This window comes from Protopterus annectens, chromosome 12.part0, assembly GCF_019279795.1.
Source record: "Protopterus annectens isolate FY-2018-M chromosome 12.part0, PAN1.0, whole genome shotgun sequence".
NCBI classification, from domain to species: Eukaryota; Metazoa; Chordata; order Ceratodontiformes; family Protopteridae; genus Protopterus; species Protopterus annectens.
Window position 1 is genome coordinate 1,517,473,686 of NC_056746.1, and position 16,341 is coordinate 1,517,490,026.

The following is a 16,341-nucleotide window of genomic DNA, read 5'->3' on the forward strand; positions in this document are numbered from 1 at the left end:
AGAAACGTCAGCCTTACCTGTATGAAAGAAAATTCACTGTAATGACAGTTCACAACCCTCTAATATGGTTAAACAGAGCCAGTCAGCAAAATGCCAAGTTGCTAAGATGGAGCCTGGGGTTGCAAGCATATGATATGCCAATGCAGATGGGCTCTCAAGACAGGGAATGGGGTGAGGTACACCCAGATAGACCTAAACCTCTCGAGCGGAGTCACTTGAGAAACTACCTTGAGTTCCCCTGGGGGGGGGGGGGGGTGAAGATTGGAGGAAGATGGGCAAAGGCTGCCAGCCTAGTCAAATAGAATTTGATACATAATTCTATCAATTGTATAAATAAATGTAAAATACAGGCTTGTGTTTTTAAATGAAAGAAAACACTGTAAAATGTGAACTTAAAGATTGTTGCAATATTGCCATCTGCTGTAAGGAAAACCAAACCAAGCATTTCAAATGTGTCTTTTGAAGCTGAAAAGATCTTATGAATCTCTGATGTTTTACAAGTCGGCTCCAGTGAGTCTGGATGAAGGTTTCATGCCCATTGTTTTAAGGTTAAAGTTAAGGGCCAGAATTTACATATGGAAGGTGCTTAATTGCTCTGGTTTCTGCTAGAGTGTATATGTGAAATGCCTTTTGCTGTTGTAGTCTCCTGAGCAGGTGTTAGCTTGCTAAATAATGCAGTTTGTGGCCTGAGAACTCCAAACTAAGTGTCAAAATGATGTAATTTGGGAGGGTCTTAAGAGTGCTGTTGGTTAGTGTTTAAAAACTATTGTTGAGTGAGAGACTGCGAAGCATTTTGATCCTGAGACATCTAACCCAGCATTGCTTATGCTTTATGTAAATAAGTGGGATTAGAGCACTGTGATTTCTCTTAGTCTAACTTTCTTCTAAGTTTAACTATTCCCAAGTATTTTTCTTTTGAAATCAGATCTTTCCTGCGATATTGTTTTAAGTTTGTGTGATTGCTGAACTTGTGTAGCATTGTACTGTAGTAGTTTTGTCTTGTGTTTTAATTATTCACTATTAAATATTTTAAAACCTTTACCTGTGGCTGGCTTATATAGAGGTAATTTAACCTCTAAAGTAAATTACATATTTCAGATTTTACTGTCTAAGTCGCTCCAAATTAAGCCTCGACTGTCTAGTCATACTACCACTGGATTATAATATTGCACAGTAATAATTGGACACCCTTTTAAGTGCCTTTTAGTAGCTTATAATTATTAGCTGGGTGGTGGCAGGAACTACTACTGTATGGTCTGGGTAATAGGGGAAAGCTGGAGACCCTGTGCTAGCCTTTTCCTAGGAGGGTCTGTGTGGTTGTATAACCTCTTCTCAAAGTGTGTGTGTGTTGTGTCAGCTACTTGGGCAGGGAGACAAAGCACTGGTTGGACAGAGAGGGTACTGGAGGTTTTAGCTTGCCCAGCTAGGCTGAGACTTGGACCCTATAGCTCTGCCAGTGGGAAGTCTTAATGGGGACCTGGTGAGCAAGGAAAAGCAATCAGCCCCAGACTGACTGTGACCTCTGTGTGCACTTAAGGGAAATTGTACTTCACTGTGTGTATTAGTTATCCTTTCCTCATCTAGGAGTCACCCTCTCTGGTGTCAGTGGTGAGGATTGAGGCTCCTTGATGTTTGGGCCAGGGTAAGGGCATCACAGGCACCAAAGACTCGAGTACCACTGAAGTTTCCTCATATGCAGTCTGGCATATGGAATAAGTAGAATACAAGAGGCCATAAACCCTCAGGCCTGCAGGACTTTCCTTGCAGATAACTGGGTTCTGGTGGCCATTTGAACGAAGTAGCCTGTTAGATCGGCTTGTTTTTCTGGAGTAAGGAAAGCCATCTGGGACGCTGTGTTCAAGCTTACTTCCAGGAATACAATCTTTTGACTGGGACTAGTTTTGATTTCTTTTCATTGACAGTGTACCCCAGGGAGGTTAGAAGGTTCTTTATAAATGTCAGGTGCTGCAACAGCTTTTCCTGTCTGCCTGAATTAGGTAATCATCCAAGTAAGGGTAAATTTGAATTTTTTTCCATCTGCAATAAGCAATGGCCAGCCATTTTGTGAAGACTCTGGGAGCAGTGGATAAGCCAAAGGGAAGTGCAGAGAACTGATGATGCATAGATCCTGCCCTGAAACGTAGATATTTCCTGCACGAGTCCCCGATAGGGATGTGCACATAGGCTTCTTTTAAGTCTAGGGTGGCTAACCAGGCATCTTTGGACAGCATAGCAAGAAGCTGTCAGTTTGTGTTGAATATCGGTAATGCAAAGAACTTCCTCAGAAGCCGGTGCCTGCACAGTGGCTCTGGACCCATCCAAAGTAGAGACATCCGCAGGTTCTGTAGTCAAAGAAGACTCCAAATGGGTCTCAGTAGCGGCCTGTGAATCCATCGATGAGGGCATCAGGGGCTGCGAAAGCGCCTCACTGAGTACTGGTGAACTGGCGACTATAAGCATAGTCGGCAGTTTTGGACCTGTGCAGCCTGTCTATCTTCAAATTTTTTCGGAAGATCGGTAGTTGGATGGCTTACCGAAGCTAATTTGGACTATGGAGATGGAAAACTAAACTATTTAGTTACAATAAGGGCCCAACAAAGAATAGTTCGGGAGTTGAACAAAGCACAAAACCGACAGCAAGGGACATTGTGGTCTGGGCCTAAACAGGTGATGCAGTAAGAATGGAAATCTCTGTGTGGTATTTGCTTTCCACAGACGAGACAACTGTTAACTTTTTCTGACATCGGTCAGAACAAGAAAAAAGGATCCTCAAGGGGTACTTGGCTTTAGAAGACTTCAGGATGATTCAAATTCATAAATGAAAATTCAGGTAGCAGCCTACCGGCATTCATGCTTCTGCTTCAGGCTCCTCGCCAAGAAAGACTGATGTAATGGTATCAGCTGCCCGTTTTTATACCCCTGACGACCTGACTTCAGTCGTGAAGTGACTGCAATCGACGCAGAAATACTAAGCCGCTGGTATTCAGGCCAACTGAGAGCTACCCCTAGCAGGATAACCCAAGTGTGATGACTGCAACAGTTAAAGACTAAGAACATCAAGTGGTTCTGAGGCAATTAAACACCGACAGTCTAGTAAAAAGCACACTGCCCTGCCCAAAACACAGAAAACTTCAAAAACAAAAGTAAAATTTTAGTCAAAAGTAAAACTTTTCCTCACAGAAGGTTCACATTAACATAAGACTGTTAGAAATGTAATGATAGTCCGAAAACACTTTTCTAACTAAAAACAATAATTTCAAAAGAAAAACACCAGTTTTCTCAAAATAGACAGTGGAAGGCTTTCAAAAACAGGTACTTGTCTGCCCAGCACTTAAAGATCACTAGCCAGCCGGCATCTCCATGGAGCCCACTGAAGCACTCCCTTTAGTGGGGAAAAACTATTTTGATGCTCCAACTGCTCTTTTATAGCAAATCGCTCCAGCTCCTGACAGCTGGAGAGCACTAATGGTACCTCTTACAGCTCATGCTACTGCAACAGTGACTTACGTCTTAATATCAAGTGGTTCCGAGGTAATAAACAAAAGCACAGTACCCTGTCCCAAACACAAACAGAAGCACTGGATAAAATTCTAGTCAAAATAAAAACTTTTCTTCACAAAAAGTACACACAAACATCGACAAAAGAATTTGCTTTGAAATGCAATGACAATCCCACAAAATCAAGTTTCCTACCAAGTCCGTCATACAAAAACAGAAGTTTTCCTCACAAAATCAAAATTAGTGGAAGGTCTCCCCAACAGGGGACTTATCTACCCTTGCAAGAACGTCAGCTTACAGTTCCAAGAGGCACACCGAAGGAGCACTCTTTATTGGCAAAAGAAAAAAAGTGTGAAGTTTTTCAGGATCCAACTAATCTTTTATGGAGCTCTGCTCAAGTTCCTGACAGCTGCAACAACTTTATGAAGCTGTCCAGTCAGAAGGGATAGGACACTGATCACAGCTGCAGTAGCCTAAGCTACCCATGTCTTAACATCAGCAGGCACCTTGCAGGTAAGGTCTACAAGTCATCTTTAGAGTATTGCAACTACAAAACAATCCACTGTCAGGTATAGGCAGTGGGGTCCTTGGACAACAGCAGGTGTTCCTGTGTGAATCCAGGCAGTCTCCATCTCAGCTATCATCTCCCAGGATGCCTATGCTTAAACTGCAGGAAAGGACATCAATCCCCTATTTTGTATGGTTATAACAACTAAGGATTATAGACTATCAGGACACAGCTGGTGAAATCACAGTTACTATGAATCATACTAAAGGATTCCAACATTGAAAGCAGACAATTCACTCTTCAGAGCAAAGTGAAGGACCTCCTACCTGCCCTTCTCAAACCCCAAGCATGCACAAAGTTATTACCCATACCTTTTTCAGTAGTCGTGGTGCATCTACGTCTAGCTTACACCGTCTCTCAACAATATGAACTGCTCCATCTTCACTCTTGAACTCGTTGACAACATCGCTGCCCACAAACATCGGAATTAGTGGGCATGTTGGAAAACGTCTTTCATAAGCCTGTTGGGGGAAAAAGTTTGTCATATCAATTCAGCACCAAGAATGTGCACTGTACTCATTTACTTACTGAAGACTTTGTGCAATTCTTTTCTCATTGTGCTTATGCCTTTCCAATGCACAGCATGACAAGCTGCAGGATACAGGCTGGTGCATACTCACACACTCAAAATAAGAACATAATGAAACAATAAGAAAAAGAACTTAATGATCTCCCACAAAAAACAAGAAAGGTTTCACATTTTAAACACAATGGAAAACATTAATTAAGAAAGCTGTGAAGGAGTTTAGGGTTTACAATAATCAACAAAATGCAACTGAGGAAGGTTATGAATAAAAGTAGAATTACCCAGCAAAGCTCCCTTGCAAATCAGCCAAGAGGTCTACTCCACAACAAAAAGGGATACAGCTCCATGACTAAAAATCACCATTCCATGCTTGAAAACCAAGACCATGTCTGGAGGGAATATAATGTGATGTAGAAGTACTGTTTGGGTAAAAACTTATGGTGGAGGATAGAAGTACAGGTCAGTGAAGTCTCGAGGCCCTTCTCAGTATGGAGAACATCGATGTCTGTGCTGTGACTGAAACCTGGCTCAAGGCTCCCGAGAGCACCCCGGCACTATCAGGCTTTACCTCATATCATGCGTTCCGGCCCCAAAATCCGGACAACACCAAGAAAGGAGGGGGGTGTCTATATTCATCAAGGACACCCACACCTCAAGGTTGGTGGCAACGCACGATGCATCTGAGACCATCCAGGTGCAATTAACCATAGGCAAGACTGCTCTGCAATTTGTAGCATGTTACAGGCCACCCTCTCAATCTCAGGAACCTCACATAGCTTTCCTGAAAACACTGGAGGGGATAAATGCATCTCCAAACACCATCATACTAGGTGACTTCAACTACCCGAATATAGACTGGGATCACTACTCAAGCCCAAACACTCTAGCCCAAAGGTTCCTAGAGTTCATAAACTCAAATGCCATGGAACAACTAGTCACCATCCCCACAAGAGGAGAAAACATACTAGATCTCAACATCACGAACATGGGGTCACAATGTTCAACACCGGAAGTATACCCCTCACTGGTGAGATCAGACCATAAACTAATCTCACTGGAAGTCCACATCCCGCCCCCACCTGAGATAAAAAAGACCACAGTGAAGAACTTCTCAAAAGCCGACTTCACACTTCTAAAGACTGGTGTGGTCTCTTTTAAGGCCCCCGAGCCTGTGGAAACCATTACTCAAGCCACTGAATCACTTACAAATGCCTTCTACCAGCACCTACAGGACTGCATGGATCAGGCAATCCCAAACGAAACAAAGACTCTTTGTACCAAAGGCAAGCGTCCAGTCTGGTGGACCCCAGCCATAAACAAGCTCTACAACAAAAGGAGGAAGCTACTACAACATAGAGCAAAATCCTTAAAAGGGAAGACACCTTTGATCATTATAAGTAAAAAACTAAGATCTCTCATAAAATCATCCAAGGCAAATTTTGAGAGAAAAGTCACTAAGGACTCAAAAGACAATCATAAGGCCTTCTTTAGCTATGTTAGAAACCTGGGAGGAAACTCCCAGATATGCTCAGAATTAGTTCAAAATGATGTAAAAATTACTGAACCTACAGACATTGCCAACATACTGGCTGACAGGTTCAGTGCAAACTCCCCCCCCCAAAAGGTGAGATATGTATACCAGAGGATTGTAGCCCCACAAACATCTCTAATGCTCAGGTGAGAACTGCTCTCTCCAAGGCAAAAAACACAGCATCCATGGGACCAGATGGTGTCCCCGGTTGTGTGCTCCACAAACTCTATGAGGAATTAAACCCGCAGTTAGGGCAGCTGTTTAATCTTAGCCTCACTTCAGGATACATGCCCAAGGAGTGGCGTACGGCAACTGTGGTCCCACGTCACAAAGGCGGTGCCTCCACCGACCCTGGAAATTACCGTCCCATCAGCTTGACAAGCCTGATCTGCAAAGCTATGGAGAGGATCATAATGGAACTCATAAATAAAGACATAGGGGACTTGCAGACTTTGGATCCGACCCAGTTTGGCTTTGTCAAAGGCAAATCATGCCTTTTAAACTTGGTTGACTTTTTCGAAACAGTCACCAAGGCCATTGATGAGGGAAAGGCAGTCCACACAGCCTACCTTGACCTGGCAAAGGCCTTCGACACAATACCCCACTCAGGTATCATTGAAAAACTCATCAGCTTAAATGTAAACCCATACGTCACAAGATGGGTTGCAAACTGGCTAAGTGACAGAACCCACAGGGTCAGAGTTGCTGGCGCCATGTCAGACTCAAAACCTGTCACAAGTGGTGTCCCACAGGGCTCAGTCCTGGGCCCACTCCTGTTCGGCATCTACTTTTCAGAAGTACAAGCAAACACAGGAGGGTTATGGCTGACAAATTTGCAGATGACTGCAAACTGGGCGCCATAGTTGAAAACACATCTGACACAGATATCCTTCAGAAGGGTCTTATAGAAACGGATAACTGGTGCCAGAGCCATGGCCTAAAGTTAAACGCCAAAAAATGCACAGTCATACCCTTCGGGAAAAACAAGGTTACCCCTAGCTACCATATAGGCGGCAACCCACTAAGCACAGAAGAGGTTATCAGGTATCTGGGGACCCAGGTTGACAGTAACCTTTCGTTTGACACTCACGTTGCCAAAGTAGTTAGGAAGACCTTCTACATTGCCCACCTGATCATGAAGGGATTCACATCTAGATCAAGGGAGGTCATCGTCCCCCTGTACTCATCACTCATCAAACCAATGATCGAGTACAATGCCCTATTCAGAATGTATCTGACACGACACCTGCAGCAACTGGAAAGGCCCCAAAAGTTACTCACCAAAAGGATAAAGGGTCTCAAAAATATGTCTTATGCTGCCCGACTGAAGGAACTCCAGCTCTATTCAGTCGCTTACCGTCTGCTCAGAGGTGACCTGTGCCTGACATACAAGGCCATGTCCAACCCAGAATTGATGAACATGCTTCACCTCAAAAAATCTAGATCCCTCAGAACTACAAGGGCGGGAGACTTAAACCTTGACACGGTTATAAATTGGACGTGCTGAAGGGACAGATTCATCACCCAGAGACTCCCTATGCTGTGGAACAAAATCCCGGTACATGTGAGGCAGAGCACCTCGCTGGCTTTGTTCAAGAGAAATCTTGACCAATGGATGGGAGATCGCAGATATACCCCAAGGATTATCTCAGTGTCACTGCTTGACAGAGACACAGCAAAATAATGGGCAGAGTATCCTCCAAACTAAAGGGGTGGCGAAAGCCACAAAACTCTGGGCTAGGCTTATAAATGCCCTTGGGCAGATAGCCTAGTATAAACCTATGAATGTTGCAGCACTGGCATACATTTGGAAATGCACAAACACACACAAACACACACAAACACACACAAACACACACAAACACACACAAACACACACAAACACACACAAACACACACAAACACACACAAACACACACAAACACACACAAACACACACTGTGCAGGAAAAGGCCAACACAGTACCCAATGTACACTGCTACCAAATGAAAGGTAAGAGGTGCTTCTGGATGCAGGAAAAAAAGTCCATCAGCCTGGTATGACTTCCAGTACCTCTGCTCTCTCTAATACAGAAGCCTGAAATTGGGATAGCATGAAATAGTCAAGACAGGAAGCTGAAGTGGCTAGATGGTCAAAAAGAGGATAAAAGAAAAAAACAGACAGTCTTCAGATACCCCTATGTACCTATAACACAATCTAACTCTTACAGTACAGAGACACCACTTATCTTAACCTAATGGATTCATGCTGAGTCAGTGAATGACTTTAAATTGAAAGCTGTTCAGCTGGATAAAAAATCTGCCAAAAAACACTTTTAGCAATCACCAGTGATATTTTCTTTCCAGGGGAAGAAATCACCCAACATGGATACAAACTCTTGAGGTTGCACAACAGTGTGAAAAACTAACTTCAAAGATTACTGAAAGTTGTTTTTGGCCATTACATCTCAACCAAACTACATTTAATTTAAAACCATTCCATAACTTGACAAACCCAACCTACCTATACAAAACTCAGTTAATGAAAACAAATTGTGCAGGAGTCCACACACAATCCCCACCCTAATGGCAATGTGGTCCATCATTTCTGGGGCCAAGAACACCTGCTGATCTCACTCTGCTAAGCTCATTACTTGCTTATGGAGTTAAATGTTCCCTCATAGCCCCTGAACAGTATGCCACTGTTCCCACTCTAAGTCACCTTTCTGGTATCCAACAAAAGAAGGCCAAACAAGACACACTGTTGACAAAGAGAAGCTAGAACCATCACAATGAAGTAGACCTTGATACACATGTTGTTCTACAACTCTTCCTGATCAAAGTATATCTTCACTTGTTGAAGTGAACAGCATTACTCCCTTTAGTGTTTCTGAAGAGTAATGCCAAGCATAAGCTTCTACTAGCAGGCAGAACTGTGGCAAATTCAATAAGTGATAGCCAATAGCCACTTGAATTTCTCCTGTCTCACTGCCTTTCTTATACTGAAGGTCATTACTTAAACCAAAGTCACCGGTGGTGCAAGTGGATGGATTCTGTCTTTGTACTACAAGGCTGGTTATGGCACTAGACTTCTTGGGCACCCAATCCAAACTAACAGGACTCTATGCATGTCCTTCAAATGACTCACGGGTTCTCATATTAAACCATAGTAAAACGCAACAATGCTTAGGTGATCCATGTCCAAATCAACTAACATGAGAGTCCTTGAGCATCTCAACATAATTAAACCATGACAAAAAGTCTTTGGGATCTCTACTCAAAACAAGAAATGGCAATGCTTAGATGCCCCTTACTAAAATGGCACAAGGGTGCTTCAATGATTTTACTCGAGACCAACTGACACAATGGTCATCACCATCAACACTTCAGGCAAAGACTACACATGCTAACACAGCTGCTCTAAATGAACAATTAATAAAATTCTAGCTAGAGTTCCAAATATTTACTTCCCCAATAACTCCACTACCAGTTAAGGTTTACCTTTTAAATTAGAACTTGCAGTCTTTCAAACATTCATGGCTCACTAGTGTAAACTGCCTTGCTCACGGAGTGTGACCATTTGAGTACAAACAAATGCCAGTTAGAAAAAGTATGGCTGTTACTACTTTGCAGTGATCTTAATATTATAAACAGCAGGAGGATGCAGTGTGCTTTCAGTACCTGAACTATACTATAGTTCCCAGCTGGTGGTGCAGTTGACATTCATAACCATTTATTAATATTGCTGAGGTTTCTTCAAGTCTGCAACAGAACAACAGTACACCCCCTTCTGAAATTTCTGAACATTTCTAGGTAAAGTCAGAAGAGTGGAGTACCTAAAACAGTGTGTTTGTATCTCAAATACTGAATGAATGGCTGAGGAAAGTATAAAAAGGCAGCTAACTTGACTGTAGTGGAGAATAAAAATAAAAAAGAAATGAGATTGTTCACTTCATGTTCAATGTAGGGGCCACTTCAGAACTTACAGACTACGTTTTAACAAGAATGATGTTTGATGAAATACTTGATGAAATACTCAAAGTCATATTTATGCCTTAAACAAGGGTATCAGCTGAATATAAAGAAATGGCTGTTTTTGTTAAATCATGGTTTTAATACAGTGCAAAAATATAATAGTAACGCTTTGAGATACTTCATTATTACAAAGACAAGAGTGCTTCAACTGCATGAGGAATACAACGGCACCCAGTAAATGGCAAACCTGGAATTCCTGCTTGACTGAGTCTGCACACAAAAATGTGGTATTTCAAATGCTGGTGGAGTTGGTAAGTAAAGCATGAAAATATTCACTACAACAATTTGTTGAACAAAATGCTGAACGTGTATAAGGAATGTGAATGACTACTTGCTTCTTTTATTGAATATTTGTTACTTCAACGTTATATGCTATATCAAAAAACAACTAAAATTATCACATTTACAGACTAATTTTGGGCAGATACTAAAACTGCACTTCTGCTTTGAACCATCTCTGCAAAACTTCTTTTAGGAAAATAAAAACATAAAATACACACCAATAATGAAACAACCAATCAGAAAAAAACACCATTAAATAATCAACCAATAAAATACTTCTAACTCATTTAAGTATTCGATAATTAACCAATAAAATGCTTCTAATTAAAGTATTCAGACCTCTTGGCTTTAAATCTGTGTTGTCCACTTTCATTCTTCCTCAACTGATTGGTTCGGATCAGAGCCCTCAGATCCGACTTGGCTGCTGTAAAAGCTTGTGGTAACCTTGAACTCTAGAGCATCTCCCTCACCCAGACTATAAGAAAAGGTAAACAAAGCTATACCTGGAGCTTTACAATGCGAGGAGTACACCCAAAAAACTCTATCCACTTGCTCTTCCAGAAAAATTAAGGCTGGGGGTCGGTGGGTACAGAGCTGATAAGAATGAAATAGGAACATTATGGTAAGGACATAACTTCTTTATCTGATGTTGTCCATTTTTATTCTGTCCTCAACTCATGGGACAGTCCCCAGCTATCCAAATCCCAGGTTGGCCTCAAGGAAGGATATCACCAAGCACCACTAAGCCAAAGGATGCCCTACCTCTGGAAACCAAGTCCAGTTAGTAATGAGAGATGAAGGTGTGAGGGGAAGTCCAAGATGTTGCCGTACTAATGTCCTCCAAAGAGGCTCTTGAACGAAAGGCTGAGGAAGTTGCAATCGACACTGTTGAGTGAGCACACAACTGTTTAGGTAAAGACAAGTTCATCTTATTGTAAATACAGGAAATGCAGTTAGTAAGCCATTTGGCTAGGGGAAACTCTAGACACAGGCTTGCCCAATTTCCATTCAGCAAAGGAACTATAACTGATCTGAAGTTAAGTCCTTTGTTCTGTGTAGACAGAAACCCAATGGCCTATGAATGTCTAGTAAATATAACAAATATTCGCCTTTGTATAATCTGGGAAGAGCAATGGCAGATTAATAGATTAGTTAATGTTGGACTCTGACACTACTTTGGGCATAAAAGGATGCATTAGTTCGTAATGTAATTCTATCCTTATGAAAAATTAAGTAAGGAGGCTTCACCGAAAAGACCTGAAACTCTGAAATTAGTCCGGCAGAAGTAATGGCCCCTAAAAACAATTTTCCAAGAAAGAAATTTGAAATCGCAATTATGGTCAGGTTCAAAGTAAGGAAGGACCAGAGCATGCAATACCAGAGTTAAGTCACATGGCAGAATTTTAACAGGGGGTCTTTACAGAAGAGTGTCTTGCAGGTTTTACAAAGTTTATGGAAAGCAAGTGAAGAGCCATCAAGACCCATACAGAAATTAGAAATCTATGCTAATTAAACCTTTACTGTTGAACTGCCTTCCTAATTAAAAAGCAGCGTCAAGTACTCCAGGATAGTATGAATAGGTACATTAAAAGGGCTCATAATATTTTGAAGTGGCCAGTGCACAAATCTTTTCCATTTGCTAGCATGACATTTTCTTGCAAATGGTTTGAGGGAAGATAAAATTTGGCGGAGAGGGGATGAGAGCATATGTTGTCTGGCTATTACTGCAAATAAGAGAAACCAAGCTGCTATCTTGAGGCTCGGGGAGGTCTGGATGTATCATGCCTGTCGGGTGAAACAGCAGATCTGGAACTGGGTACAGGATCAATGAATCAAATGAGACCACAGAAGGGGGACGAAATCTAGAGGCCAAAAGGGTGCAACGAGGATAACTTTGCTCTTCAACATGGCAGCTCTCTGTAAAAACTTTGGGATCAAAGGAATTGGGGGATATGCATAAAGCAGACCGGGGGGCCAATTATGAAGAATAGCATCCCTTGAGGACTCCCCCTGTGGAGGGGATCAGGGCAAAGTAGCTGCTGCACTTGTTCAGGACAGAAGCAGAGAGATCACAGCATGGCTGGCCCCACTTGTAGAAAAATAATTTCTACTACTGTCTGAGCGACCACTGGTGAGGTAGTAATATGTACTTGCTCAGATTGTACTCTAGCATGCTGGGCTTCCCCTGAATATGCATTGGTATTAGAAAGCAGTTGGAAGATATTCTCCAATGCCACACCCTATGCACTTCTCAACAATGGGGATACAATTTAGTTCCTCCATTCTTGTTGGTGTACCAAACTACTGAAATGTTGTCTGTTTGTACTGCCACCATTTCCAAAGGAAGAGCATTCTGAAAGGATTGCAATAATAAAAGTACTGTTCTCAATTCTAGAACAATGATATGCAAATTTGCCTCTTCAGGGGAACAGGCGCCTTGGACCGTCTTCTCTAGGTTATGCCCCCCCCCCCGCCCCAACTGGGAAGCATCCATGGTCACTATTGTCTTGGGCTGAGAAAGTCAAATAAACAGCCTTATAAAACCTGATATGACTGAATCCTTATCAGATACCTTTGCTTATATTGGTGATTTGGAGATGAAGAGTTGACCACTGGAAGGGCAGCATACATTGAAGGATTCTCATGTGAAAGCTGGCCAAAGGCACTAATGTTATTGCTGCCGCCATTGACCCCAGAGCCTGAAGGACCACGTGGTCTGAAACTCTGGTACAGGAAACTATCTTTTTCACTTGTGTTCTTATTGTCTAACTCGGGAGAGGGGAAGTGAGGCTATATTTTGTGTCGAGTAGTGCCCCTATGAACTCTAGGGCTTCATTTGGTTCTAGTTGAGATTTTTTATAACTTAGCTATTCCTAGTACAGTACAAGTTTGGCCCACGTTTTCTTTTGCTATGATGACCTGATGCCTGGTTGGGGCAGATATGAGCCAGTCTAAGTATGGAAACACCCAGAATCCCTGCAGTCTCAAGTGAGCTGCTGCTACTACTGCCATGCATTTGGTAAACACTCTGGGCACTGTGGTGAGACAAAAGGGTAGAACTCAGAATTGATAATGACCATCTCCCAGCTGGAAGCATAAGAACCTTCTGGACCACCTGTTCATTTTTATATGATAGACCTTCAGGACACCTCTGTAGCACATCCAATCATCCTTCTCCCTTCAAAAAAGGGACAATGGACTCAAACGTGACCATCCAGCACTTGGTCTTTTGAATGGATTTGTTAAAGATGCTGAGATCCAGAACTGGTCACAAGTCCCCTGAATTTCCTTGGCACTAAAAAGCCTTGAGTAAGTTCTGGAATCTATCTGGTCTGGGGAGCAAGTTGGATGATTTCCGTCTAGCAGCTTTTGTATTTGAATTGTTGCTTGTTCCCTCTGATTGGGTGGCTCATCGGGGAATTTTTTTGAATTGGGAGGACAAAGGGAAAATGGTACTATATAAACTTTGGAAATGATTCTCTGCACCCAAGTATCTATTATTTCTAGCTAGGCTTTCTGGTGCAGGGCCAAGAAACCCTTGATTGCCTCCACAGGTGGACAAATTGGGCCTCCTTTCAGGAGCACTGCAAGAGTTTGCCAAAAAATGAATCTCTGGACCCTTGGTTCTGCAGGCCACCTCTGCCGTGAGAGCAGTGTCTACCATCAAAGCTCCCCCTCTGCCCCAGAGGGAACCTCCACATACATCCTGGATAGCACCTTGAGATTTCATGAGCCATATTCAACCACCACTTCAATGATTCCTCGAAAAGGATCTTTAAAGGGTGGAAAAATGTATGCCCACAACAAAAAGGGCAGTTCTAGCCTTCTCACACCTGGACAATGTATCTCTTTCTTGGGACCAGAAAGAGATGTGCCGTGAAAGGGAGCATTGACAAACCAAGACTTAAAGGGCTCCACAAAGTCACACAAATGCATCCAGTTGCGTCTCCCAATGGAAATGCCTGAACACCCTGCAACTGATGCTCCTTCTGCTACATTAGAGATCAGCCGCATGGAAGATTTTGGTATGGACTATAGGGTAGCCAAATGAGAAGTGACAGATGTCTACACCTCTTCAGCAATGGTTCCTGAAAAGGTGTCCAACAGTTCCATAATCAGGTCCCTCTGTAGTCTTGTGAAATGTGCCAAATAGTTCAGAGACATTAAGGCAAAGGTCGCTGACATAGACATGTTTTCCGAATCTGTCCATTGCCCAATACTCCTTGATGATGGGATGAAGTGAGGAATTTTTTCCACCAGTACCTTTCTTTGTGGCCTCTGCCACAAACATGGAATCCACAGGGACACCTTTGGACTAAAATTGTCTATCCACTGGGGAGTCAATTTTGTCAAGCTTCCTGGGGATGGACTCAGTGGTGTCAGGATCCTTACATGCCCTCAGAGACCAAATTGATGAGCTCCTCAGAGAGCAGAACCATCCAGGAGGTAGATGGGCCAGTACCAAACACTTCCAGGAGTGCAGATTCTACCAAACGGTTTCTGAAATTCCAGCCACCTCTCTGATTAAGGATCTCAAGGATGTCTCTGAACGAAACCATCAGGAAGTGACCATAAGGTCCCTTTGCTCTCATCAAAAATCTTTTATTTTCTGTGACTGATTCAGGGGAATCTACAGACTTCCTCTTGTATGTTCTCTCCTTCGGGACCCCCTCTGTATGATACTGCAAGGAGATAACAGGAAAGGAGGGGATACCCTGATGGGAAGCCTGAGTTTTTCCGATCAGCTGTCCCTGTAGAGGACAGTTGAGACTCTAGATGCAGAGATGGAATAGATGTAGACTAGGGATCTGAGGGAGTAGGCATCATCTGACATCAGAGGTGCAGAAAGAGCACTCTCGAAAACCATAAAAGTAGACTATCACAGAAAGGGATAGGAACCTGGATCAGAGAGAACAAGCTCCTGATCCCTAGTCCCATCCTGTTCAGGGGGACAGCTGTCCTTAAGCTGAAGTAAGAACCGAACTAACCATCACTGAGGCTGCAGGATGCACAGACTGCTCTGAAACCCTTGGAGCGGACTGCAGCACCTTGGACCATATGGGGTAGTACTGGCTCGGTGAGCTCTCCGGATCAGAGTAGGCCGAAGAGCTCAGAGCAAGTCTATGATCTGAAGATACAAAGATTTTCTGTTCCAAAGCAGAAGGATCCAGACGATACAGATCATACAGCTCTGAAACCTCAACAGGAGTCAAAGGAGGAACTGGTAGTGGAAGTGGTGTGCATATATGGGCCTCCTGATCCAATGGGATAGGAATCGAGAAACGGGTAGGCTGGCTCTGTGCAGAGAGGACCTTTCTCACCAGCCTCTCCAGATCCTGTTCAGTCAGACTTCTAAAAAAGTAGAAAGCTAGAACAGATGGAGATTTAGCTCTCTCTAAAAATAGGGAAGGTACTCTTGTGGGAACTGGATCCAATGATATACTATGGTAATGTTCCAATGGTACCTTGTTCTAGCAAAGTAGGGAAGGTTGACTTTAGTGTCTGATCCCAGGTCTTTGAAACCAATGAATCATTACTTTTCAGAGATTTTGGATCTGAAGAAGCTAATGGACAAAAGGACAGCTTTTTGCACATTTTCTCATTGGAGGAAAGGGATGGCTTGGAGAGTTCAGGTTCCTTCTTCAATAGATCCGATAAAAATGTAGGATCCGAATAAGTCCTTTTTACTGATTTCTCTGATGGCCTGGAGGGTGTAGAAAAGGTGCTCAGAGAAGCATGACATATCTTTAATGGTTTCTCTTTAGATGCTACAGAGAAAGCTCTGTCAAAAGAAGAAAGCAAGAGACCCTTTAAAATAAGTTTAACTCCTATGCTCTACCAATGCTCTAGGGATGAAAGTGTGGCAGAACACACAATTTTCCTGGAGGAGAAGGCGAATTAACAAAAACCCCCAAAACTTTTT

General features: G+C 42.8%; 1 protein-coding gene across 1 annotated transcript in view; it reads right to left on the reverse strand.

Moving 5' to 3' along the window:
• SEC14L1 (SEC14 like lipid binding 1) overlaps positions 1-16,341 on the reverse strand; it is a 1,962,612-nt gene that overhangs the window by 1,800,050 nt on the left and 146,221 nt on the right. The window contains exon 4 of the mRNA XM_044089037.1: positions 4,378-4,527. Coding sequence (XP_043944972.1) covers positions 4,378-4,527 — 150 coding nt within the window. The remainder of the gene's footprint in view (positions 1-4,377; positions 4,528-16,341) is intronic.